At 35.3% G+C, this 26,843-nt stretch overlaps 2 protein-coding genes across 3 annotated transcripts; one reads left to right on the forward strand and one right to left on the reverse strand.

Annotated features, from left to right (window-relative positions):
- Positions 1-5,946: 5,946 nt before the first annotated feature.
- On the forward strand, positions 5,947-9,109 carry LOC113721946 (uncharacterized). Its single transcript, XM_027245613.2, has 8 exons — positions 5,947-6,182; positions 6,268-6,357; positions 7,287-7,346; positions 7,500-7,539; positions 7,628-7,721; positions 8,174-8,233; positions 8,310-8,401; positions 8,492-9,109. Exons 1-8 carry the CDS (start codon positions 6,061-6,063, stop codon positions 8,576-8,578), a joined length of 645 nt encoding a protein of 214 aa, XP_027101414.1. The 5' UTR covers positions 5,947-6,060; the 3' UTR covers positions 8,579-9,109.
- Positions 9,110-9,700: 591 nt separating this feature from the next.
- LOC113726014 (protein LOL5-like) lies at positions 9,701-17,822 on the reverse strand. Of its 2 annotated transcripts, XM_027249468.2 has the most exons (6): positions 17,427-17,822; positions 15,673-15,780; positions 14,148-14,285; positions 12,577-12,684; positions 10,766-10,875; positions 9,701-10,078 (listed from the first exon to the last, which is right to left on the reverse strand). In XM_027249468.2, the coding sequence occupies exons 1-6, from the start codon at positions 17,674-17,676 to the stop codon at positions 10,007-10,009; spliced, it is 786 nt and encodes a 261-aa protein (XP_027105269.1). In that variant the 5' UTR covers positions 17,677-17,822; the 3' UTR covers positions 9,701-10,006. The 2 variants fall into 2 exon arrangements, with proteins under 2 accessions (XP_027105269.1, XP_027105270.1); XM_027249469.2 differs by lacking the exon at positions 12,577-12,684 and having other exon boundaries at positions 9,897-10,078.
- Between the last annotated feature and the right edge of the window lie 9,021 nt (positions 17,823-26,843).

The following is a 26,843-nucleotide window of genomic DNA, read 5'->3' on the forward strand; positions in this document are numbered from 1 at the left end:
TTTTGCTCTGAAAAAAAAATAATGTTGTTATAGGTCTTGTGACGGATTCAGGGTGTCAGAAACCTAAATTGAGATCAAATTTTATCAACTTAATTTGCTAAAGGATATAAGGTTACTATTTTAAAAGTGAATGACGAAACAATTCATTTGATGAAATGTGAGACATATTTTGAACCATTTTCCTTTTTATTTCTTTACCTTTTTTTTTTTTTTTACAAACATCATAATTTCAGAGCACTAATGACAATAAAATACAACCATACAACAAATTTGAAAAACTAACAATGATTACAACACACTGAAAAATTAACAAAGATTACGGTCGAATGTTTCAAAATATATTCCAAATTTGGATAAAACTCATGCACAGTCCAATTGACATATCAGCATTTCTTCAATTACTAGTTAACCACTTCAAATTGAATATCAGGTTGAGAAAAGTGGCATAATAAAATAAATTTCAGATCTAACAAAGATCGTATTTTGAAAATGAAAGGTGAGACATTTCAAGTAACGATACATTACAGCCATTTGACAATAATGTTTAACATATTAATGCATAATTGGAAATTGTAATTATTGTCTTTATCTTGTAGCAGATAAAATCTCAGCTACCAAGGCACCTTCATAGCATCAATATTTGGCCTAATGATTTAATTACTTTTACTTCATACTCACTTGGCCCCTTCAAAGTGTGAATTTGACAAAAGAGTTAAAACTCTTATCCACTCAATCATTAATTATAAAAAAAAAATTAAGCTTATTATAATTGGAATTTAAACACCCTTTTGGAGATCACAATGTCACATCCAAGGCTCCCGGAAGGCAGGTACACAAGGAGAGTAGCTGTGTACTCATATAACACACAGCCTCTTCATGTCTTAAATTCGCATATTTACTTTCACATAAAGGGTTCATAAAAGAACCTATAGAACACAGGACACATGATAACCAACTCTCTTTAGTGGAGTTGGCCGCTGCCTTTAGCATAGGATGGTAGGTCAAGGATTGGGTCTGTTTGGATTGTGAATTATTAGAGATATTTTTACTGTAGCACTTTTTGTGATGTGATGTATGTGAGATAAAAAGGTAATTGGGAAGGTAAAAAGGTGTATTGGAAATTGTAATGATGACGTAAGCAAATAAATTTAGGGAAATAAAGCTCAATCCAAACAAACCCAATATTTGCCTCCTATCAAAAAATTGCCACTTAATATGAGTTTACTTAAGATTTAAGCACTAAGAACTGACCAAGAAAATAAACAACATGTATATGTAGGCGCGCACACACATAATATATGTACATGTATTATGCTTTTCTTGTAAAAACTAACATCATTCATCGAGATTGAGGAGTGTCTAGTAAATGGATATGAGGGGTAGGATTGGATTTGGTTATAACCTAAATCCATTGTTTGGTGTATTGTGAGAATTATATGAGAATGAATCAAAGTAGTATTAAATTTTGCCATCTATCATTCTCTACTTGTAGCTTGAGTTTCAAATTAATAAACCCTTTAATGGTTGAAAATCTTTCCACTTCCGGACCAACACAAGTAAGGGGGAATGGCCGAAAAACCTCATTAAGATTTAAGAGCTTGTTTCTCAAGAGTACAATTCGATATTATATCTCGGTTTTAACAAACTTGAAGAAGCAAGAGTTGTTCTCAAACCTATTGAACGACCTTTGCCATTAATCCTTAAAAGCAAGTCACACAAAGCCCACAAATACATTTTAAAAAATACTACTAATAGATTACGATCACAAAAAATTACAAAAACAGATTATAACAGGCCAAATAATAGAGAGGTGCAAACCTGAACCAGTAGTATACTACTGCGGACAAAATCGATTCATTCTTGCAGCCGGCTAACACATGATATAATCCTCAACAGCTCGCCCCGCCCTTGGTGACATTTGTAGTGGTTGGCGATTCCTTTTGTAAGCATCGCATGCCTCGCAGCAAACCTTTACGGCTCTATCACCCAATTTGACGCGTACTACCATACCAAGTGCGTTTCTTTCTTTTTTAAATAAAAAGTTTGGATGAATCTGGCGCTGATTATCATAACAGTCTCTCCGAAACTGTAGTTGTTACAGATCGTTTATTAACACGATTCTCACATCGACAGTGAGATTCAAATATAATTTTGTAGAGAAGTGGCATATCCTTACCAGTTGAATCAACTTGTGTTGACAAATCCGTTCCTAGTTCCATCACCCTATTTGATCTGATGCTAAGTCCCTCACAATTAAAGTCCATTTGTGGAGCACAACATTTAACTGCGACGATCAGTAAACTATGGGATCATAGTAAAAATTAAATAAGGCAATTTTAAAAGAAGAATAGCAAGGGTTTCAAAAAAACCTTTTGGAATCCAATCCAAATACGTCAAGGAAATATGCAAACTTTGATGGATGCTTGCTTGGTAGGACTACCAAGCAAGTTCCACTTCCACCTTGGTGTCATGGCATCAGAAAATCTATGTTTTCAGAACCGGACCGGATAGCGACTCGGCCGAGGTCAGGGGTCAGGGGTCAATGGGTTCGACCGGGGGTCGATAGGGGTCGAACCGGATGACGTCATAAATAAAAATTATTTTAAAATTAAAATGTTATATATATAATATCTAATAATATATTGATATTAATAAAGGCATATTCATATATATTTGATGTTTCAAATATATTTAACAAGAAAATACAAAGAAATTAGAACAATCAAGTAGCAATTTATATTATTTAATAAATATTAACAAGTTTAGAATTAAAATTATGAATTTAATTGAAAAATAACATCAAATTTTAGGACAATATTTATAAAGTATCAAATATTTGAGGTATATCAATAAGTTTTAACAATTTAGGGGGTCAAAACATAATATTAAAAAGTTTGAATTTTTTTTTTAAAAAAATACTGTTGAACCGGAAAAACCGGTTTTTTCCCGGTCAAACCCGGTCAAACCCGGTTTTTGACCGGCTTTGACCGGGTTTTAAATTTCCGGTTTTCTAATGTGACTCGGACCGGCTACCTGGCCGGTTCCCGGTTCAACCGGTTCGACCGCCCGGTCCGGTCCGAGTTTGAAAACAGAGCAGAAAATATGTGGTTTGCTTCTAGATGGACGTTTTCGTTTTCGACTAGTACTCTCTGACCTATTCAACAAACGAACAACATACGTACAGCGCATCTTTTTATGCGAGCAAACCAATCAATATCTTGATACCGCTAGCACAACTAATGGATTAAAAGTACTCCAATCTTTAATAATGGGTCCGGTTAAAATATATTTTAGGTGTTATAATAATATTAATTAAGAAAGTTAACTCAATATACGAGAGGATAAGTAAAATTAAATAAAAAAAGTATATAGTGCAAGAAAAAATTATTATTATTAATATGTGCATACATATATATATATGTGTCAGTGGAGGCCCTTTAGAAAAACTCTTTAATAATAACCATTGGATTAACTATTATATATCAAATTGACTCGGTGACTTAAGTTTCCAAAGTTGGATGTCATGAGCATCACAGGAATTTCCAAGCAGAAGACCATTTGAAGAAAATAACTCCTCCCCAATTTTCTCATCCGGCCACCTTCTAGGAATTCCCTAAAACAAATTGACTTGTTGGTAAACATGTTGATGCAAATTACTTTTGTACTTCTACCAATATTAGTCAATAAAGAAAAAAAAAAAAAAAAGCAAACCAGTTGACCGGCAGTTGAAATCATGAACATTCAACTTTTCCCAGCTCCTGCCCTCTCTAAACTAATCTGTATTAGAGAGTATTTCTAAATCTGCTACTTAATTAGTCTTGTTTGATTTGAGATCTTAACTTTTAACTTTATTGACTATTGAAAAAAAAATATCTGAAATATAGAAACGAAACAAACCGAACATAAAAAAGTAAAAATACATATAATAAAAAAAATTTAATTATTCAAAATCAGAATATAAAATCAGGTAACGGGATTTAAGTGAGAGCAGGCCCTGTGCGTGTAGCATGAATTTCATTAGATTTTAGAATCCCATGCATCTCCATCTTCAAAAGGCGACGGTTGCGGGCCAAGAACGTTAAACGTGGAGTTATCGTATAAAAAAAAATATACTACATATCTATGAAAAAGGATCAGTTGATCTTTCTAGCTCCTTGTACCTTGGCATGGGCAGTCGTGAATAGACAAAGAAAAACCTACCATTAATGAATTTTATAATTAATGGAATTGACGGAAATGGGGAAAGTTTCAAAGATCCAAGTGAGATTTTCTTCTCCTATTACAGCATCCTCTGTTAGCATGCCTCCAAAAAGTGAAAGTTAACGTCCAGCTCCCGTTTAGATGTGATTCATTAACTGTTACTTTTAGAAATTTTTGTAGAAAATTATATTGTAATAATTTGATATATGTAAGTTAAAAATGTGATTAAAAAAATTAATAAATCTTATATATACTGACAGTGTATAATACACTGTCACCACTTGATTCATGACATCTCTGTAAAAGTTGAATTTCAAATTTAAATTTTGTATAGCTATCAATTATCTAACGCTGGCTCACAGTGTATATATTTTCTATGTAGGAAAAATTAATCTTTAAAAAGTATGTTTATAGAAAACGTAAAAAAAATGTTTTGCGAAAAAATCACAAATTTAATCGGTTGAAAAGATTGTCCAAACGTCACGAATATTGAACCGACCATCCAGACGACTGCGACGGCTTCGCTTGTGCAAATAAAGACCGAGAGACAAAGTGGTCAAAGTTCAAATTTTCCTGGTCTTCTAGAAGACTAATCTTCTGATGTCAATCAAGCCACCATGATGAATGATGGTTGGTGTATCCAAATTCCAAGGGGTCGTGTCTGCAGAAAATCAACGAGTACCGATGATATGGTATTATTTAAAATAATTGTTATAGTAGTATTTTTTGTGATGTAATGTTTGTAAAGTAAAAAAATAATTAATAATATAAAAAAATAAGTTTAAAAATATGTTTGTAATGTACGTAAATTATTATTTTAAAAAATTATCAATCCAAACACACCCTATATAAAATCGTTGTTAGATCCCTATTCCCCTTCAAAAGTTGAAAAGGTCTATTTCAATGGCTTATACTTCCGTAGTTACTAGTTAGAAGAGATGATTAAACAATTCGTTCAGAAAAAACTTTTACTGTAAAACTTTTTATGATGTAATGCATGTGAAACAAAAAAGGATAATTTAAAAACCACATATGAAAAAGACTCCAAAAACTTTTTATTAACCAAAGATAATTGATCAAAAATAAATCTGGTTAACCTTTTTTTTTAATTTGCAATCAGAAGGAGGCAACCTATGTAACAAGAAGCTCCCAAAATATTTTTAATTTCAAAAAAAGAAAAAAAAAAAAACAAAAGAAGCTCCCATAAGATTGTCCACAAGCAATGCCTTCACCACTTCTAAAGGTTCCAAGACCTTGTTTTCTGTTGCTTTAAATTTTATAAAGTCTAATTATAAAAATTGATTATGGAGACTAATCAAAAATAGCAAAAGCTACTTTTGGGATATTATAAAATTTACTTTTTTGGTCATTAAAAAATCTATAATCAGAATACAAAAGTAATCGAAAACATAACAGAAACTGATAATCCAAAATCAGAATCTATAATTAGTTAAAATAATCAATAAAAAAACAAAAGCCCTAAATAGAATACTGAATGCCACTTTCCATTCCTTGCCGGTGTTTCTCATTTCCAATGAGTTTTTTGGCCCATGTGGTTATTAACTGGGCCCATTATAGTTATTGGGCTAATTAAAACGAATACGCTAGGACGAACCTGAATTTTCATTGGATATGTCAAAGCCCATTTAGAGAGTGAATGCCCAGCCCAATTACCAGCCAGTACCTTGGACTTGGAGTTTCTTCGCGCCACTGAATATATTAAGAATTACAAATAACTAGACCAGTGTAGTCTCATTCTCCAATTCAAAAATCTCTCTCAAAATTCACAAATATCCAGAGCACAGAAATCGCTCAATTTAGGAGAACAAAAACGAAGAAATTTCTCCAAAACATTTGAAAATGTCGGCAGCGACGGCGGGAAAATCAAGCTCGAAGAAGCGAGGCAGTGAATCAGATGTTTCGAAATCGGAGAGGCTGAAGCGAGTCGTCATAGAAGATGATTTCGACGCCGATCTCTCCAAGTCCGTCGAAGTTCTATTCCTGTTTTTTCGATTATTTTTGCTCGAATATGTAGATTTAATTAAGAATAAAATGTTGAAATTGCAGTGATATTAAAGGAATTATGACGGCTCTGCAGCAAATTAGGCAGAAAGCTCAAAAGGACGGCGAGAAGAAGAACGAAGAAACTATTTCCAGGTTAATTTTCAACGGCTTTTAACTTTTTCCTTATATCTGGATTCACGAAACCAGAATTTGTGTTTGCTTAGTTTTCTATGTATAATTTTGATATTTATGATACTTTTACCTATTTTGTATTCGTAATTGAAGCTGTATAGTGGTAAGCATGAAAGTCCTTTCCTGGTTATGCTTGTCGTCTCTGTGTGTGTGAGTGAGAATGTGTATATGCTGATTTACGAACTGAGTAAATTGTTATGGAGCTTTCTGTTTTACTTCATGTCTCAAATCTTTGCTCGGATGCTGTTTATGTTGCCGTGAAGATTTATTCAGCCGGTTTTCGTTAGAATGGATGTGAAACAATGCGAGTTTGTAAATGTACCATAGCGAGATTGAAGCATGTGGTTTTTGATATTTCTAGCTTACTATAATTTTGTAGCTCTGAAAGTTTGCTTCAGCTTGTTGGTGATTTTGTAGACCACTAATTCAGCTGCTCTGGATTGAGTTGAAACATCTGTTTTATTGTTTTTTATTTTGCGTATACCAGATTAAACAATACGGATTCCAGAATATTCTACCTTTCAGCTCTTGATATTTCATGCGATTCTTATTTGAGTTTTCTTAGAATTGCTTGGAGAGATTTTGCCCCAAAATACTCTAAATTGGTGATACAGTAATCATGTTGGATGCGTGCACTATCTCAGAGAATCTGACATTAGTTGTAGATTCTGGTTTTAGTATATTTGATGGTATAGTAAAAATGAGTCTAGAGCTGATAAATTATCTATTTTCCGTGAGCTCGAAATTGCTGAGGTGTGTAAGAGATTCATGTTTGGGTTGTCCAAGTTCCCAATGGGGTTCGACTAATGACTGGGTGCACTAGTTTATTGCTTGTATTCGTATATATTTTTGATACCCCTGCCAACTGTTAACTGGCTTTTTGTTCACAGTGTGGCATCAGAGATCAAGTCAAATCTTGATGAGTTGAGAACAAAGCTTGAGAAGGACAGGTGAAAAGTTATCATCCATTATATTCACAGTCCACCTCAAAAATTTTAAGATGTTAAGTTTTTGCTGTGTAGAAGTTTGCTGGAGTAGCATATTTCATCTCCAAGTGAATGGAAAACCATCTCTCATTGTTCTCTTTTCTGCTGAATTTTCAGGCAAGCTTTTGCTAAAGCGCTATCAAAGAGCTCAAAAGAGGTTTGCACTGGAATGGCGAAATCAAATTGGCTGAATTTTGCTTGAGTTTAATGCTTTGCTATGAATGGGTACGCTTATGACTTTGCAGTGTGAAAATTTGTTGAAGAATGAATCTACCAAGTTTCAAGCAGTGTACGAGAATTTCTGCAAGGAGAAAACTGTACATATGCAGGGTTTGAAGGGTAAGCACTTTGAGCATGTGAATTTTGCATAAAATGTCCAATTCCATGGTCAGTTGTACCTCACACAGCAGCACTGTTCCATTTCCGTACCTGTGTTTCTCATGAAAAATTCTCCTCAATTATTTATAAGAAACACTTTTTAAAAAAATCACTGACTGAATTTGAGCTCCCCCTTTTCTCCTATCAAGAACAGTCAGATATGGGATCAATTCTTCCTGAAAGATGCTGCTATTTTCCTAACTAACTAGTTATGCCCAATTGAAAGATGCTGTTTTTCTGTGATTTATGCATAGCTTTAAAGTGATGTTGGTCCAGACTCGGACCTTCAACCATTAAATCATGTTAATTTTATAATATTTTCGTTCTACTCATTTACCTGGTAGGTGAAGGACCTTGGCTGTTAATGACTGCCCTAAAAAAGTTTGTAGTGACTGTTATTTATTGTTCTGCAGACGCAATTTCGAAGTACGAGGAAGAAAAGGAAAAATTATTCATGCGATATGAACAATTAAGTGAGCAACAGGACCTCAAGTTATTCCCTGTTCTGTCTTTAGAAACAACTTGACTTGTATACTTCCAAATTTTCAGGGAAGAAAGAGAAGAGTATGATAGCTGAACTTGAGAAAGCCTGTGCAAGTAGAATTACTGACTTGGAGGAGTCGCTGAAGAAGAAGAAACAGGTGAACATATAATTCCTCCCTCTCTTTTTGTGCCTGTACGTGTTTATGTGATCTTGTTGACAATGACCTTTCTCTCTTTTTGCCTTGCAGGATGACAAAACTTTTAGCATTCTGAGAAAGACTCTGGGTTCTTTTCTGGATAATGCTTCTGATGAAGACTTCCCACCAGATGATTGAAATTTTGTCGGAACAGTTGTTTGCCACTTTTACTGACCCCGAAATGACAAAAATAGCAGTTCTTTCTGTTTTTTGGGTTAAATCTTATATATAGCTCTCTTCCTCCTAAACACACGTACTACCCTATCCTTTTCCTCTATGCATTTTGTATAGTATATTGGGATGCTACCAGATATTCGTCCAGCTCCCAGTGTTGCCATAGTTGTGAGTTCAATGCCTTTAGCTGTCAGACCAGTATACTCGAATGTTTGGAAACTTCAGGTCCAAATCTTTCGGCAGCCACTTCTACTTATGGCCAATTGCTCCCGAAGGCCAATTATGATGTCTGCTGGTGTATGTGCATGCCCAATGCAGGAGCCAGTCATTCGCTTACGGCTTATTCCTTTTTGAGTGGAGTCCGCTGGACCACATACCTACAAACTCTTGGCGTTTGAGCAACTCTTTCGATTACTTACAGACCTAGCAAGTACTCCTAAAGGTCATTGTATTATTTGAGTTACTTAATCGTAACGACAGCCAATTTTAAACTTATTCGTTGTCCACACACGAGTGGTGGTTTTTGGAAAGGTTTTCTCAAATAGTAAGACTTTTGAAAGAACATATTCAGTGAATGTTATTTTTTCAAAACATATTTACCTAGCTAAAAAATAAACACTTTTTGTGAATGCATCTTTTGAATAAATATCGCATTCAATGAATACGTTTCTCACCTTTAAGGAAGAGGTTTGAAAACTACCATCCTCTAATATTTCTTATAAAAATTCACTCTTTGGGAATTTACTCATAAGTTCAGTTTATTAGTTTTAAATTCTAATCCATTTGCTCTTTAAATACAGTATTTCACAGATAGTTTCAAGTTTTTTTGAATACAAAGGAAGGTCCCGGGGGGCCTGGGGTAAAAGAGCTAGGGGAAAATTTTTTCAAAATGAGACGCCTATTGGAACCGAACCTAGGATCTATTTTACCGCTAAAACGCGATCCTTTCGTCCTTACCTCTATAAAACGCCTGCATTCAATGGTCGAAAAATACTTATTTCAAAATTTGAACAGGCTTTAACTCGGCAACATGCAGAGTAAAGCTTTTCTCAACTCATCCCAGTCTAGAGGCTTGAACATGCAACGTGGGGAACATGCTTTTCTCAAGTCATCCAACTAAAAAACCAGTGGCACAATAGCCACTGGACTCTGTCCACACTGGTGGGCGGGAGTTCAAACTACCGTAGCCTTCAGAAGAAGGCATCCAGATTCCAGATACAGGAAAAAAGCTAACAATACAGTAGTAACAATTTGCAATCAAGGAAAGGCTCAACATTCAAAATAGACAAGGTGAGGCCTTCATTTATGGAACAAAATATGCCGAGTCACAGCACCAACGTCCAGCTAACTAAATGGGAAAAAGAACTAGAAGTCTAGAGCGTAACTAGCTATCTAATGAACACGGTTGACAGAAAGCGGTCGGCGAGCCTGTTGCACAGATAGAGGGGGTCGCCTGTTGTGAGCCTGCACATTTTGCAAATCCAAGCAAAAGATGTAATAGGAGCATCTTAGAATTTATCCTCGGAAGATAAATGAAATTACCAACATCAATGAAAGTAGTAGTCTGCAAACTATTCATGCCACTCAACGTAGTTTCTTCCCAGATTTGAAATGATAACAGTTTCCTAGAATATTTTTAAGGAAACACTGCAAGCTGATACGCAGATCTTCAGTAGTTCACAAGTTTAAGACACGACTGAAAGTTTTACTAGATGAGAGATGGCAAGCTCTTGACTCCTCTAAGATGGCTAGACAAACTTCATATTCCATCAGGAATTTCTGCTCATTTTTAGAGTAAATTCCAAAAGACACAGCTTTATCATTTATTAACATAGATCAACTCATGCATGTTAACTAATCATCCTTTTCCTTCCCACATAAAAGTTCTTCTTTCTCCTGCAGGCTGAGGATTCAGGTGGCCCACCTTTTCTTTTCCCCCTTCTCTTGCGAAGGTTAAACACCAAGGTTTTTCACTCTTTCCAGATTACCACCCAAAGGTCAAAAAATGAAATACGAATCAAAAATTACTTTTTGATTACTTGATTGTCAATGTTGAGGTTCTGAAACTGAACCAATAGATGATGACATAAGTGGTCAGAAAGTTATCTAGCAGTTTTAGGAGCTAGAATGATCAAAGAAAGAGATCCGTACACCAATTTCTGTCACAGAGCGGCAAGAGCAACATCTGACAGATGGTGCTCCATATGGGTACATGAGCAACACTGCACAACCCCCGCACTTGACTTGTCCAACCTGATGATCTGCAAAAGAAACAGTGTAACTCAAAGCCATATCAAAGAAAGTACTCGTATAAAACATCATTCAAATCCAAACCATAATGTGTAAAATTGAATGTTGATGACCTTCTACACATTTACTATTTCAACGGCTTTAAAGTAACAAGTGCAAACTTGTTGCAGCATAGATTGGGTGGCTGGAAGGATGGGATAAAATTATCTTGAGACGAGCAAGTAAATGCAAGAGTAAGATACTTAACATTAGGATAGCAAAAGCCATTACGCGAACAATAGAATACAGGTTCATGCCAGCCTTTGGTTTTTTGACAGGTCTGCGTACATCTAGAAGTCATGATCAATATGGAATAGCCACACTAAGAGGCAAAACCTATTTATGGGACCTGTATCACAAAAATATGGTTCGAAGAGCTATTTGTAGCATATCCTTAACACTAGAAGCAGAAAGGCAGTTACAATCACCATCAGAAACAGCTTTTGACTTTTCAAAACTTGTTCAAAAAATAGAAAGAAAAAAACACTTTCAACTTATTGAACAATTACTTGTCTATAAGCATCCAAAAAAAGGCAACAGCAAATGATAGTCATATGAAGAAATCCTAGATAAATGGAGTCCTAAAATCAAGCGAAACCTTAGTAGTTTATTTTGTTAATGAAGCCTGTAGAGGCATTATATAAACCATGTCAAGATTAACTTCATTAGTACTGAGTCTTGGTTCTTCATCAAATCTATCCCAAGACCGTCCATACTGAAAATTCAAAATTTTGACGCATATAATCACTGTTAGAATGCATGTCACAGACAGAAAAGAACTTTGCTGTTAACGAGCTGTAAAGTCTATAACAAAAGCATTGGATTTTCTTCAATTCGCCTTCAAACCAGCCAGTTTTAGAAGCATATGACCTCTTCATCTGGAATTTTTAGCTGTATAATGATTGAACATAATTGAAGTAGCTTTCCGGTATCATTCTGCCTCTTTGAACAGCCTCAGAAAGTAGAGTGCACGATCTCTTTATAACTGCCTCATATGTACCCTAGGGGCTCTAGTAGAGTTACATGAACACTTCATCTGGAATTTTGAGCAGTACAACGGTTGCACATAACTGGAGCAGCTTTCAGGTATCATTCAGCCTTTTTGAACAGTCTTCGAAAGTCGCATGCAAAATCTCTTTATAACTCCCTAATACGTACCCTAGGGGCTCTCCCAGGGCTATTTGGAAGTCAACTCACAAATCAGTAGTGTATCCAAATAGATGCAATACTGGACAGGCGAAGGAATCTTCCATGGGAGAGCATATAAATGGACGGCAAACTTGGCCAAACAAAGTGACTAGTATGAGTATAAATTACCCTTTATGCATAAAATATTAAACTAATATACAAGCTTCATGCTCCCAGGGTAGAATAAGGTGTATCAAAGGCATAAGATCATCAAACTAATTAAACCAAACACAAAATATCGAGATGTGTCCCAAACTCCAATAACTCGTATAGCTGATGGCAGGTTAAAGGAGGAAAGGATAGAAATTATAATATCTTATCCAGGTTTGAATACTAGCAAAACAAAGATTTGAAATATGACCAACAGATTTTAAAACACATGTTTCAGACAAAATCCGAAATCCATTAAATTTTGTGATCTAGTGAAGAAACAAAAAAACCACAAAAACATGAATTCATTAATGAGTGAAAGAACCAATCAAGACCTTCTAGAACAAGGTTGACAGTCTGGCAACAAGAGCACTGGACATATTTGACTCCTGGAGGATACGCAAGCAACAGCCGGCAGGAACCACAAACCATCTGACCCTTTTCTGCATTCAAGTCACACAACCTTGAGGTGAAACTGCTAACATAGACCAACCCACATCTCTCAAAGCAGGAAAGTTTTCCGGTAAAGATTTCAGAACCATGAAATCATTTTAAGCAACAATGCAAAGGCATTAACATTTTAGATTAAGAGATACATAATGCCATCATCCACATTCAGAAGAAGAGACACATTCTAGAGCAGATATTATGTGGTTCCTCCACCTTAAAATAACACGGAGGCGGACAAGCATTTGAGAAAGATACAGAAGTTACAGTAACACTCATCCTTGTAGTCAAATGGAAAAACGATACAGCTATGCTGCCACATTTCAAGATCATATGGCAATTCGAGATGTATTGCCAAAATGTAGTATGGCCAAAAAAAATTCACGCGGGTAAAAAGTACCTAGAGCACCTCAAGGGGTTATGGTGCTGATGAACAACCCAAGGATACTAATTCCCATCTATCTAAGGGGCTAAATAGATGTCACAATTACAAAATTTCCTTGAATAGTGCTTCAAATTCTCCTTACAATAAAAATCAAGAAATCAAGAATAAATCGGTTTCTTGTTTGGGCCTTTGTCTTTTTCTTTCACAAGCATCTTATTTCCTCAGAAGTATTCTATGCTATAATTCGTCATCCTACTCACCACGTAAGGGGCTACATAAAACTTGGAAGTTGGCCTTTTAAGGAGTAAAATATATATCTTGGAGCAGCAACACACTAATTCAGAAAATATTTATACATGAAAACTACATCAAACTATTGGAGTATAATATTAAAGGCAAAGATACCTGATTTCTTTGGGTTTATAGCTTTTCAAGTTGAAGTCATCTGTAAGAGCAGCTCAAGGTACAAACTAGACTTTGTACCTCCATAAACATGATTTGGCACATTTATTATGGTACATTGCAAAAATATTTTGTTTCCCCTTTTTACACATGACATGCTCGTGAAAACACTCTGTTATGTGTGCAAGATTCAAACCACTGACTACACTTGATTCAAACCATTATCATAAGAAAAAAAGATTCAAACCACGAAAAAATTGGACAGAGTATTTGATTAGAAAAAAGGAAAAAGGAAATTTGAGCGACTATAGAAGAAGACAAGAAAATATAGGGAAAAGATAACATGGTGTGATACTTTGACTTTCTACATGGACTTGAACTTCGGGAAGCTCCAGGAAGGAAAAATCAGAACAACAGTGGTCAGAGACAATACCACTCTACAACAATGGTGACAGCAACCCATGAGAATTTCCACCACTCCCAGATGATAACAGAAAAATGTATTCTAAGACATATAGGCACAGGTCCATTGCAGTATCAACTGTAAGATTAATGGTGCTTGAAGATTAAATTAAAAATGGAAGTGAGTTAATTGCACGTCCATGGAAGTTCAGTATTTTAGTTATGTTAAAAATGTATGCTTTACACACTTACATGTAAGAAAAGACTTACCCGAAGGAGATGATACTGCAGGTAGTGGTCGAGGTGGTGTAGGTGGAAGCAACTTCAGTGGAGGTACAGATTTCTGCCCTGGTTGGGACCCTTCATCAATGTATTTGGTTCTGTCTTCATGATTTCCCGTTTGTGTATCTGACAATGACAGGCTAGTTATGATTACATATAATCATAGAAAAATAAACCAAAAATCTAAAAGCATTAAACCTTGCAGGAGGTTGATATAAATCTTTGTTTGTTTGCCCTAAGACAAGATATACATTGTGGTTTCCAATAAATGATAATTAAAATAAACAGAATAGGCTGTTCAAAATTCCATAACACATAAAACAGAATGATGGGCATCTAGAAATAAATAAAAATGAACAAAAGACATCCATTAAAATGACAAGGGATCAAGCAACAATCTTTTATGCTAGAACTTTGAGGTGCAACAATGTGCTCAAATATGTATAAAATGATGAATGGAATTTTTGCTTAAAAGTTCTAAAATATTCTTGTGCAGTAAATCAAGATAGCAGTTTTAATATTTCTTTCCCTCAATCCACAAATTACAAAACATCATGATCATCTGTACAAGGATATTATCATCAAATATAACTATGCATTTGGATTATCCAGCACAAGTTCTCCTTTTCTTTTTTTCTTTTTTAATTTGGCTGTGGCATAAGGCACCAGTTCTCCTTCTTTTGAACAAACCCCATATGTTGAATACACACAGGTCACTCCTTTTTGAACCTAATGCCAAATTGTGGGCTTGAGTTATCGACAAGATAGGTAAAAGTTCAGCAAGGAAATAGCCTATCATACCCTTTAGTTACTTTAAGCAAATTAAATTAGTATGACCTTCATTTTTGTGCTTCCAATCAAATATTCTATGAGCTTTCTAAAAGTGTTTCTTATTTTTCTTGCAAGCCTTTATATGCTGCAGGCAAAAATTTCCACCCAGCAAGATATAAGCAGAATCTAGCAGTCTACCCACAAATAATACACATCATATGATGGACATCATAATGCATAATGAACTAGAGATCCAAAATTAGCAAATGACATAATTCAAAGCTAGCCAAAATTCTACTAAATATTTAGTAAAAGCAGATAAAACTGTTTCTGGATGACTAAATACCCTATCTTGATAACCAAACTTTTGCTTGCTAAATATCCAGCAAAGGAGATGTATGTTTCTTGATTGTCTGAGCACAGCCACGACCAATAAACAAAGTCATGGAGTCCTGAAAATAAGTAACAAGGGAGGGCAGGACTAAAGCTTCGTAAACAAGATTGAAATGTTTTCTTAATGAATAAGAATTATCCTGATACTGCAGGGTTGTGCTATCCTTGAAGCAAATCAAGCAATTAACTATGGGCAAATGAGGAGAATGAATCAAGTTCTCCATGAATGTGTTTGCACATTATTGAACAGAAGGATACAAGAATTTAAGATCATAAACACCAAAATGAAGAGAAAGAAAATAAAGAGAAAAGTAAAGAACCAAGAAAGATGGTTGGAGAAAGAACTTACCAGCAAGAACAGCTTCTGATGACTGTGAGGCCAGTGGAACTGAGTGCCACCCAGGTGGAGGCCCTTCTTCATTTTCATCCTCTTTTTGCTTGTCCGACATTTCTACGTCTGAATATTATGAATAAGTTAATTCACTGAAAATTTTCAAAGGGAAAAACAGAACATATTCTATTAAGTAGATGAATAACTCGGAGGACTACAAGAAGGACAAAAAACATACATGACAACTGTTATCCAGGAAGGCAGCACCACTACCACAACTTGTCATGATACAGAATTTTAGATGGCTATTGCTGAGTCAAATATAATTAAACAGCTATCAGCTACCATATAAATGTAATCAATCTGATGAAACTGTCCGCAGGCATTCTTGACCAAAGTCCACTCCTAGAAAACTCCCAGTCTAATCAGTTGTCATCTTCCCTCAACCCACGCATATGAGGAATAGTACCATCTTCTAGAAATCTTTCCCCATAGAGTGCAACCGCTCAAAAAACATTTCAATTTCATGATCAGGGTATAGATATATGCACGTGACATCACAACCACTTCAGTTCAGGCACTTGAGCAAAGTTTAGCTACATGAATACTGGATTAAGCTTCATACTAATGTATGCAGAAAATGAATTCTTAAATTGGTTCAGAATCTTCGAAGGAAACTGAGATCCTCTGTATATCCCACCATCCTAGTAACAATATGAGAAACTCAAGTAAAAAGATACATTCTGAAGATCACAAGGAAATTTCAACTAAAAGGTAAGGGCCAACTAACTATACACAGAGCAGGGGCGTATTGGTATAATCTCCCTTTCGCCTAATATGTTCCTGATAGATAAATTTTGACCTCCTGTTGACAACATTCTTTAAGTCTCAACCTCTACTTTCTTTCTAGCAGTTTTTTGTAATACAGAATTCAATAACAAAAAACTATACTTTTGCAATTCATTTTTAATCAGACACAAATAGGCTCTGTATCTTTCACTAGTGTCAATATCATAATCATTCATTCAAGTGTAACGTTGAAATGCTAAAAACACCAACCTAATAGACAATTTAATAGGCAAGAAACAGGGTGTTACAAACTCTTGTTATAATCAGGGGAAGGAAATAACCTGTTCCATGACTGACACAGAAAAAATATGTAAAAGATCCACATCTATCTAAAAGGTTTAGCTATCAAAGAACCAAGCAAATTAAGCAGTTTAAGACGTCCCCTCAATCTCAAGTCATGCTTTTGACAACCCAATACTTAGGAAGGGACATGACTTCAGAGCCCCATGCTCAAACGCATTGACTTATGTACTTACACCTTCAAAGCCCTACACTCAAGCCTTGATGAAACCAAGTGACAAAGTTTCTTTTTTTGCCCACACCACTCCTTTATTTGAGCACCTGATCAAGTTATTAGACATTTTCCTACGCTTTGTACAGACTATACCACACAGTGCACCGAATTTATACTCTCTCAAGGCACAGTGGTTGTCTGAGACTGTACAATCATGAAGTGCAAGTGAACAAGTACATGTTGTCCTGATTAATGAACTCATACACTAATTAAACCCCTAATCCACCCCCAACAAGATATACATAAACATATTACTAATGATAAAACAAGGAAAAAGAAGGGTACAAGAAAATTCATGAATTTCCATAACTGAAGATCAAAGTGTAAAAAGTTTCAGTCTTTAACATTGTTGGGAAAACTTTTCTTCCTTGGGATATAATACCCTTTAACATATAACAAACATACTGACCAGAAGGGTGAACTGGCTGAAAGGTTGCAGGAGGAATTGAAGACCATCCAGGTGGTGGACCATCGACATCTTCATCTTCATCATCTTCATTTTCATTAATTTCTGCATCTTTTTCTTCCTTAACTAAATTTTCTTCTATTTGGGTAGCAATGCAATGAAATCCAGGCGGTGGGCCGTCGTCATCATCATCATCATCTTCTTCTCCTCCTCCTCCTCCTCCTTTGACGAGGTCTTTCTCCTCAGTCCCCATTCTCTCTTTTTAGTAGTCTTCCTCTGATGCCATACTTTTTTCTTCCGGGTGGCTATCGCCCAAAGAGCAAATTGCCAAAAGTGTCACTAAACTACACACTAGTACTTGTTCATGTCACTAAATTTATTCATTGGCTAAAAATATCACTGAACTAACGCAAAAAAGCATGTTTTGTAGCATTCCGTGTAATCTAGGGTTTGAAGGGCAAAATTGTCTAAAAACTTTAAGGTAAAGTGGTTGGCCGTTCAATTCAGACGCAAAACTTTGTTACTAAATTTTCAATTGAAAAGACAAGACAAAATTTAGGGTCGACAAGATTAGAATGGATAATTCAAAAATTGAAAAAGAAAATCTGGTAGACAAGTTCATCAATCACATAAGGCGCTGTTTGATTAATCACAGATGAAGTGGATAAAGCGAAATAGAAATGAATACTTGGATTCGTATGAACTATGTGGTAAGAAATCGCTAAAACCCATACATTCCTCTTGATTTGGTTAATAATGTATGAATGGTGTTATTGAACTATGTGGGTATTGTATTTAGTGAGTAAAAGGATTTTATGTTTTGTACTGGTTGAGAAGAAAGCGACATGAGAGCACTGGTGGGATTGAAAAGGACGTTTCTTTATAGGATTCATTTTGTTGTCATCACAATATGTTGCAAAGGGTCTTACAAGAACATTTTTTTTTTATAATTTATTGAAATTTATTGTTAATTGTGTTTCGTGTGTTAGATGGTTGCTGATTTTACGTTCATTTTTAATTATATGAACAATAAAAATACTAATTAAGATTAATTTTTTTTGTGTTGATGTAGAAAATGGAAGAGGTGCATTTTCAATTAAACTTCACCATGAGAATAAAATTAAGGAAAACAAGTACAAGAGTTATGATAGGAGAGAGGTAGACTACTTTGACATGCATCATGCATATGTTATGTCGTTACAAGTGATAAATGAAATGGTTCTAAAATGCGGGCACCGGAGGATTATGTTGTATTATTATGTTGATTCTAGAAATGACTTGAACCACAGACTAAAAGAATTTCAAACGGATAAAAATATGCGAAAATTTTGTGATTAGTGTATGAATATAAGTTTATAGAGGTTTACTACGATCATTTGATATTAGAAGAAATATATGAGCTTGGTAGGTAGAAAAAAGAGCAGATGGAGGAACTATTGCAGAAGTCTACAGTTATTATAGAGGAGATTGAAAATGTTGTTGAAGTAGTTCCAAAAAAACTTGCGAGACCTTGTGCTAGGAAAAAGGCTATTGCTGCTTTGGAGTAAAAGCAAGACTGTCCAATTTGAGAGTTCGAAAATAATACAACAACTGTAGAACCAGTTGTAGAAATGAACAAGACAAATGAGGCAAGAAATGATACTGTTGAAAAAGCCATTCAAGATGGAACGCATAATAGAACTGAGTATGATTCGAGTTTTAATCATAGGAAAGACTTTGCTAATTATAATAAATAATGCTAAGATGAACAAATGTATCAACAAGAGTGTGAGTAGCACATGGAGATTCAAGATACTTTTGTTGGGGCCCAAAAAAGGGCCAATCAAGGTAGCTACCTCCACACAGAGTCCTTTCATCATGATGAACCAATTGAAAAAGATCATCATGAAAACTCTACATTCAAACATGAGCCATCAACCAAGGGCAAGAGGCAAGGAAGGAAGAGACAACAAACTAGAAATTTCACAAGAAAAAGGAGTGATAAAGCGCAACAGTCCCAAGCCACTGGTTCAGAAAATAAAGATGGAGTAGGTGGACCTAAACACAATTCACTTATAAATGATACCTTAGATGTGGAGTTTCATAGTGATCCTGATACAAGTGAAGATGATGATGCTCCAATGAGGTATACCAGTCTCAATATTGCCAGAGATAGTTGAACTCCACAGTTTCATGTTGACCAGAAATTTGGTACCAAAAAGAAGTTTATAATTGCCATAAAAAACTATGCAATCATATCTAGTAGACCAATCTATATGTATACCAGTGACAAGACAAGATTGAGATCTAAATGTAGGCATCCTAATTGCAAGTGATACATGTATGCTTTACAGGTTCCAACGTTGGGCACATTTGATTTTGTATTTAAGCAATCATATCTGGTAGACCAATCTATATGTATACCAATGACAAGACAAGATTGAGATCTAAATCTAGGCATCCTAATTGCAAGTGATACATGTATGCTTCACAGGTTCCAACGTTAGGCACATTTGATTTTGTATTTAAGAGAATGCTTGATGTACACAATAATTGTAGCCATGCTTAGAGGAATAAGAATATGACTTCAGAGTGGCTGGCAGAAAAATTTGAAAAGCTAGCCCGTATAAACATGAAAATGCTAGTTGGACAGCTGTTGCAAAATGTTGATTAACAGTTCAATTGTGAACAAAAAACAAAGGATACAAAGCATTAGCCGTAGTTAAAGCAAACATTAGAAGTTCAGCAACTAAGCAATATGCTTTAATTGAAAAATATGCAGTAGAATTACAGAAAATATATCCTAACACCACCATCGATGTCAAGTTCTACCGAAAACCTGATTCCCAAAGCAACCCTAAGTTCATGAGGTTGTACTATTATTTGGGAGCACTAAAAACATGTTTCAAAAAAGGATGTAGGCTTCTTATTGTTCTGGATGGGTGCCATATTAAGGGACCTTACCCTGACTAACTATTGACTGCTATTGGGGTTGATCTCAATAATGGATGGTGACTAATAACTTGGGCTATTATTGAAAAAGAGGTAAACAAGTAATGGCATTGATTTTTAAGTTTGTTGATTGAAGATTTAGACATACTTCATGGAATCAGAGAATATACATTTATTTCAAACTAATAGAAAGTGAGTTTCTATACATTCACTTCACTAATTTTCATGTAAGTGGCTAACACACAGCTACCTTGGATCCCTAATATGTGTTGTTTTACTATCTTGATATTGATAGAGTTTTAATAGTGATCTACTTGAATTGTTGTCATATGCTGGACATAGATTTTGCGTACAACACATGTATAAAAATTTTAAGACGAAATACCTTAGGGAGCTCCTGAAGTAGAAATTTTGAAACATTGCATCAGTTACAATAGTTGAATTTTATGTTGCAACATTGGAAGGGTTGAGAGAATTTGACCAACAGGCTTATGCATGGATTAAAAAATCAGCAGCACCCTAATATTGGTGTAAGACTTTTTTCCTATACCACATAAAATCTGACATGTTTGCCAATAATTTATCCGAGATCTTTAATTCACATGTATTGAATTATAGAGATTTAATCATTGAATTGTGTGAGGGGATTAGAGGATTTCTTATGGAGGGAATAAAAAGTAGGACTTCTTGGATGAGGAAATGTAGTGGTTCCGTTGGTTCAACAATAAAGATTTTGATTGAAAAAAGAGAAAAACTATCTAGAAGATGGCGTCTAATTTCAAATGGTAAAGGAGAGTATCAAATCAATGGATTAAGGGGGAAACAGTTTGTTGTATACTTAAGAGAGAAAATATGTACTTGTAACTTAGTGGCAAATTAGTGATCTTCTATGTTGTCATGCAATTTCGATCATTATTAAAATTGGTGGGACCCCTATGAATATGCACACGATTGTTATAGTAGAGATGTCTTTTTAGCAATCTATGATAATGTATTTTATCCAATAAATGGCAAGTTCCTGTGGTCTGAGAGCAATACGTTGAATTCTCCCATACCATGTGTTCAACCTGGTCGGTCAAAAAGATCAAGAAAGAACTAAAGTAAGAAGTGATGTTCATATTGGAAAAAACAATGTGCAAAAACTGAAGAAACATGTAATCATGCACTGCAAAAAATGTGGGCAAGCAAGTCACAATAGTACTACTTGCAAATATGTTTCAGATTCTGGTGTTGCTGATCCATCTCACTCTGCTGGCATGAAATATGTTGTTACAAAATCTGCTACAAGGCCTATCACATTATCTGATAGAAGTAATTCTAGAAATGCTGTTACAAGTCCTGAATCTGGTTTTACATAAAGGTGCTTTTGGTGCAGATACCCCCCAACATGAAGCATTTGTAGAGTTTGAAACATTGACAAAAAAAGAGGGGCAATCAAACAACAATAACACTACTCTTGTTATATCTTCACAAGCTGATAGTGTTGGATATGTGAAAACTTATAATGCTTAAAACGAACAAAGATTAGATACTGTTGTTAGAACAACCAAACCAAAACAGAATATTAGAAAGACTAATGCACTAGTTAGTCCACAATTTTGGTCCTACTATTTTGGCACTTTTCCTAATTAAATTGTTTAATTTACAATGTGTTCATACTGTCTATATTTGTTGCCCACAGATAAGGAGAATTAGGCTTACAATTGTTAACCAAGACACCAGTGGCACTGCTAGACATATGAATTTTGGAGCTCATAAAAAAAGGGAACCTGGCAAGAGAAAGTTGAGTGATATAAATAAAATTATGATAAACACTAAATACGAATACTTAGATAAAGAACCTCCTTTTATGATTAATAGATGGGCTGGAAGTTCAACAAACGCTAGAGGTGAAGGTTCAACTTAAGGGATCCATAATGTTGACTAATTTTCTTTTCTTTTGTTTTTTCAACTAAAGTAGTCTTTTGTATGGTATCCATTATTTGAGATTGACAGATTTAGGACGATTGACATGCTTAAACAAATGATAACTTTTGTTGGAAGTTTAGAATATTCATTTGATACTTTTGTCAATTGATTGTAGTTATGGACAAGTAATAAAGTCTGAAATATTGACTGATGTATTTGTCAATTGTTTATATATATATATATGTATATATATATGTGTTGATTTTATCTTCTCCAATTATGTCTATTTGTATTTGCCATATATAACGCCAAAGGAACAGCTCACATCTAAATTCACAATTATAACATTGTTTAAAAAATAAAAAACATTTTCATCCCAAAAAGGTGAATAACACCTGACAAAATAAAGTGTAAACATTAGTATTACACATAACAATATGTACAACAAACAAAATTACCTACAAGAAACTACAAGAACAATGGTGTCCTAATATCCATCAAATTGAAACTTGCTAAAATAATGTCCATTTGTAGGCCCCCAAATCCATATCAATAGAGTCACAATTACTCATACCGCAACAACAAAAACAATGAACAAATTTTTCCTCGACTTACTTCCAAGTTTCTTTTTCACCTGTCGCGCCCCATTTTTTGATAAGAAAAATAAATAAATGGTTTGAGAAAGATGTTTTTGTGATTCAATTTTGATTGGAAAATGATTTTTGTAAGTTGAAAAAGATATGGGTCTAATATGGGACTTGAAGAAAGCGACGATTTGACCCAAAAAAAATATTTTTTTTAAAAGGGTTTTTGAATGAGAAATTGGAGTCGCCACTTGGTAATGATTAAGGTGTACCAAGCCACCTAAAAAATAAATTTTTAAAGACAAAGTAGTAAAACCCTTTTAAAAACGACTCCTATTCCACGTAAGCCAAAGAAAAAGGTTCGGGAGTCACGTTTGACAAAGGGGAAGGCAAGGATAGAACCCAAGACACCCCTTTGACCTAGCCAAGGCTAGTTGCGCGACTTAACCTTACCTTTCCTAATCTTCTACCCAATGTATGTATCGCACGTTGGATATGACTATATGAATGCAAAACGGAAAGGAAAATGCAATCCTAAATTCTACGATGTCTCTTGTGAGGCTTTTGGTCCCAAACCACATGAATTGTGGCGGCCAACAAAGGAAAACTCATAGAGGTCGATTAATGCAAATGAGAGTTCAAATTCAAGCGTGCAAGTGTGAAAGTGTATGAAAGATGCAAGAAATATAAGTGCAAGTGTGCGAATGTAAAAAATGCATGTGAAATTGTATAAAATTCAAGTGTTTTTCGTGTGCAAGTGTGTGAAAATAGAATAAGAGATATATAAGGTAAAGTGGAATTCCATTTGTGAGGTGAAAATGATCACGTGATAGGAAAAATGTAGTGAAAAAGTATGGTTTGAGAAATGTGAAAAATGTGGTTAAAAGAGTATGTAGGTGATAAAAATGAAAGTATGACCCTAGGGGAATGCAACAAATTGGGTACGGGGATGACGCCTAATTTTTCGACTTTGATTTTCCCTCGGATTAGAAGGTAAAACTAGCGTGCTAAGGCTATCGAGTAGCCACACTCGCTCGTTTCCCTTATCAAGAGGGGATACTCAAGCAAAATGAACCCTATAGCTAGTATGGGATGCAAAACCTAAAATGAGGGGAAAAGGGGTTCGAGGATCATGCCAAATGATAAAACTAAGAAAAATGCGTGATATGTGGTGAACAAGCAAATGATGTACTAACGAGGGAAAATCCCTAAGGGTCTAGCGTTGGACTAGCCCATTCTATGAATTCCGACTAGCGTTGGACTAGTAGAAACGATAAAAGAAGCCACAACTAGCGTTGGGCTAGTGTGGTGACGTACATTTATCCATTCCATTCATCGACACTATGGAAAGCAAGTAGACATACCAAATACTCATAAACACGTAGCACGTAACATTTAGCATGCTCGACTAAATGCAAGACCCTAATAAAGCGATTAAACACTTAACACGTAGGCATGCAACCAACTAATGAACCTATTACATTCACTAACTAAAACAAAAGGGGAAGGGGAAAATGGACCAAATTGCTCGCCACAGCCCTATCTATTACAAGCCAAGAGGTGTACACATACCCCATTAAAAGAATAACTTAAGTAAATGAAATAAATGAAAGGAAATAAGGAGAGGCTAGGAAAGCAAGTAGACATGCAAATTTCAATTAGCACATTAGTCCACATAGGAGAGAAACAAAAGGGGTAAAAGAGATTATACCTCCCCGTTGGTGATACTAAGGAAGTAAACAAACTCAACTTGGCTAGAGTCACCCAAGAAAAGACTAACTTAGGCTAAAATCATCAAAAACAAAAGATTAATGCACCAATTTAGTGATAAGATATAAACTAAACAATTTGGATCCACCAAAACATCAAACTTTCCCTCAATTGCAACTCAATGAAGTCAAAACTAATTAAAGACCAAGCAAAGGCATGATCATCCAACCTCCAAGCATAACATCTACTAAGACCCAAATACAAGCACTACTCAAATCATTTGAACCTAATTGAAGCATTTAAAAAACTCAAAGGTTCCCAAGTAAAAATAAAGTCCAAGCAAACATCATATCTCAAGAATCCAAGAGTGAATGAAGGTCCATGAATGGTTTAAACTTGCATTTCTAGGACCCAAAAACAAGCACTACTCAAACATTCAAGTCCAATTGAAACGTTTGAAAACTTCAAAGGTCCCAAAAATAAAGAAAAAGCCAAGCAATGATTGAAATTACAATTACTTTAGAACCTACATGCAAGAATCAGCACATAATTGAGCCACAAAGCAACAAAGGGAGGCTTAGGGGGGCAAAGTGTGATTATTCTAGGACTTAATTGCAAGAAGTCAGCACATGATTGGGCCACAATGCAACAAAGGAAGACTTGAGGGGTCAAAGTGTAACTTTTCTGAAATTTTTCATGCAAACCATGCAAACCTACAAAACTCATATTCCTGCAATTTTCCAGCAACCATTCTTTCAGCAATCTGTCATTTAGCCCAGATGCATTTGTACAAAACAAACCAATGGATTCAACGACTCAACTTGCACGCAACAACTTAGAAGAAGGTTATGCAAAATCTGGAAAAGACTTTCATGCAAGGCTCATGAAGAAACTGAGATTTCTGCAATTGTCCAGCCAATGTTGCTTCTGCAACTTTTGAGCTTTTCAAAATGTGAATATAAGATTTCAAAACAAATTCATCAAGGACCATTTCTCAACACCACCTAAAAGCTAGACATTATGATTAACGCGATCTAATCATGAACACCAAACCATTAAAATCATATAAAGACCAATGAGAAAATGAACAGAGATAATGCCGCGGCAGAGAAAACAAAACCAGCTATCATTTTCTGCAACATCATTTCGCTTCCCCACAGTGCCAACGCAGCTATACAGCAGAAATTTTCTTTTCTTCCTCAACCATGTTCATGCCATTTCCTTATTCAAATTAAACACATTCATGCAAACAAACCAAGAAGAAACATGCTGGAATTATCATCTAAACAAAACACCATAGCTTGGGACCGAAAAGGAAGAAAACGATAAGACAAGGCCGTGAGTTTCTGTTCGGCAAACTGAAATGCGTTTTCCATCAAGTACTTTGGCATGATTCAAATGTCTTTTAAACACCAAACACACAAACTCAACACTAAACAGACAAAAGACAGCCATTTTCTAAACTTTTCATGCAAATGTTATGAGGAAAGTTGCTGCAATAGAAAGGAAGGCTTGCCGCAATTCAAACCTATTGCCATTCGCACTTAAAAAACAAAACTGCTGCAACCAACGAAGAAAAATCAAGTTTCTAGCAGTAAAACCTCTTATTATGACTCTAAGGATCTTAACAGGCACAAGTTATGCAAATAGAGACCCAAGACACAGTCTTTCGGTCATCAAATTGGAAAAAGCTATAACCTTTCAACCAAATATCAAGCTAAGCATCCTTCAAACACGAACTATAATTTCAGCAAACAAAAGGAAAGAACTACAAAAGATTAGTACTGGCCGAAAAGGTTCAATTTGATTGCAGTCAAAATTTTAGTTCAAAGGTTCTAGCATACAACATAAAACCCCACTCATAAGAGGATCATCAACATCAGCCGTCAACATACCAAACAAAAATCCAAGATTTGGAAAGCTATTTGGAAGAAAAGGCAAAAGAGAGGCTTACAATGCTATTTTTGGTGAAGATTCGGCAGCAACGATGAAGCTGGATTTGATAAGCGACAACTATCCCAGATGATGCTGGATTTTTCCCTTCGTTTCTTTTTCCTGAAACTCTTCTTGCAACTTCAGATCCTCTCTTCACTTTCGAACAATTTTTCAGTTGTCGTCTCCTCTAGCACAGCCGAATGCCACCCTCGACCTCCTATCTCTTTCCCAAGCTTCCCCAGTTATTTTCTTTTCTTCCGTCACCTTCAGCCATCATCCACAAAACCTCTATTTCCTCAGCCCTCAAGCTCTCGTTCACTCTCGGCTCTATCTCTTTCTCTCTAGCTATCCA

Source organism: Coffea arabica, chromosome 2c (genome assembly GCF_036785885.1).
Source record: "Coffea arabica cultivar ET-39 chromosome 2c, Coffea Arabica ET-39 HiFi, whole genome shotgun sequence".
In the NCBI taxonomy this organism is placed as follows: Eukaryota; Viridiplantae; Streptophyta; class Magnoliopsida; order Gentianales; family Rubiaceae; genus Coffea; species Coffea arabica.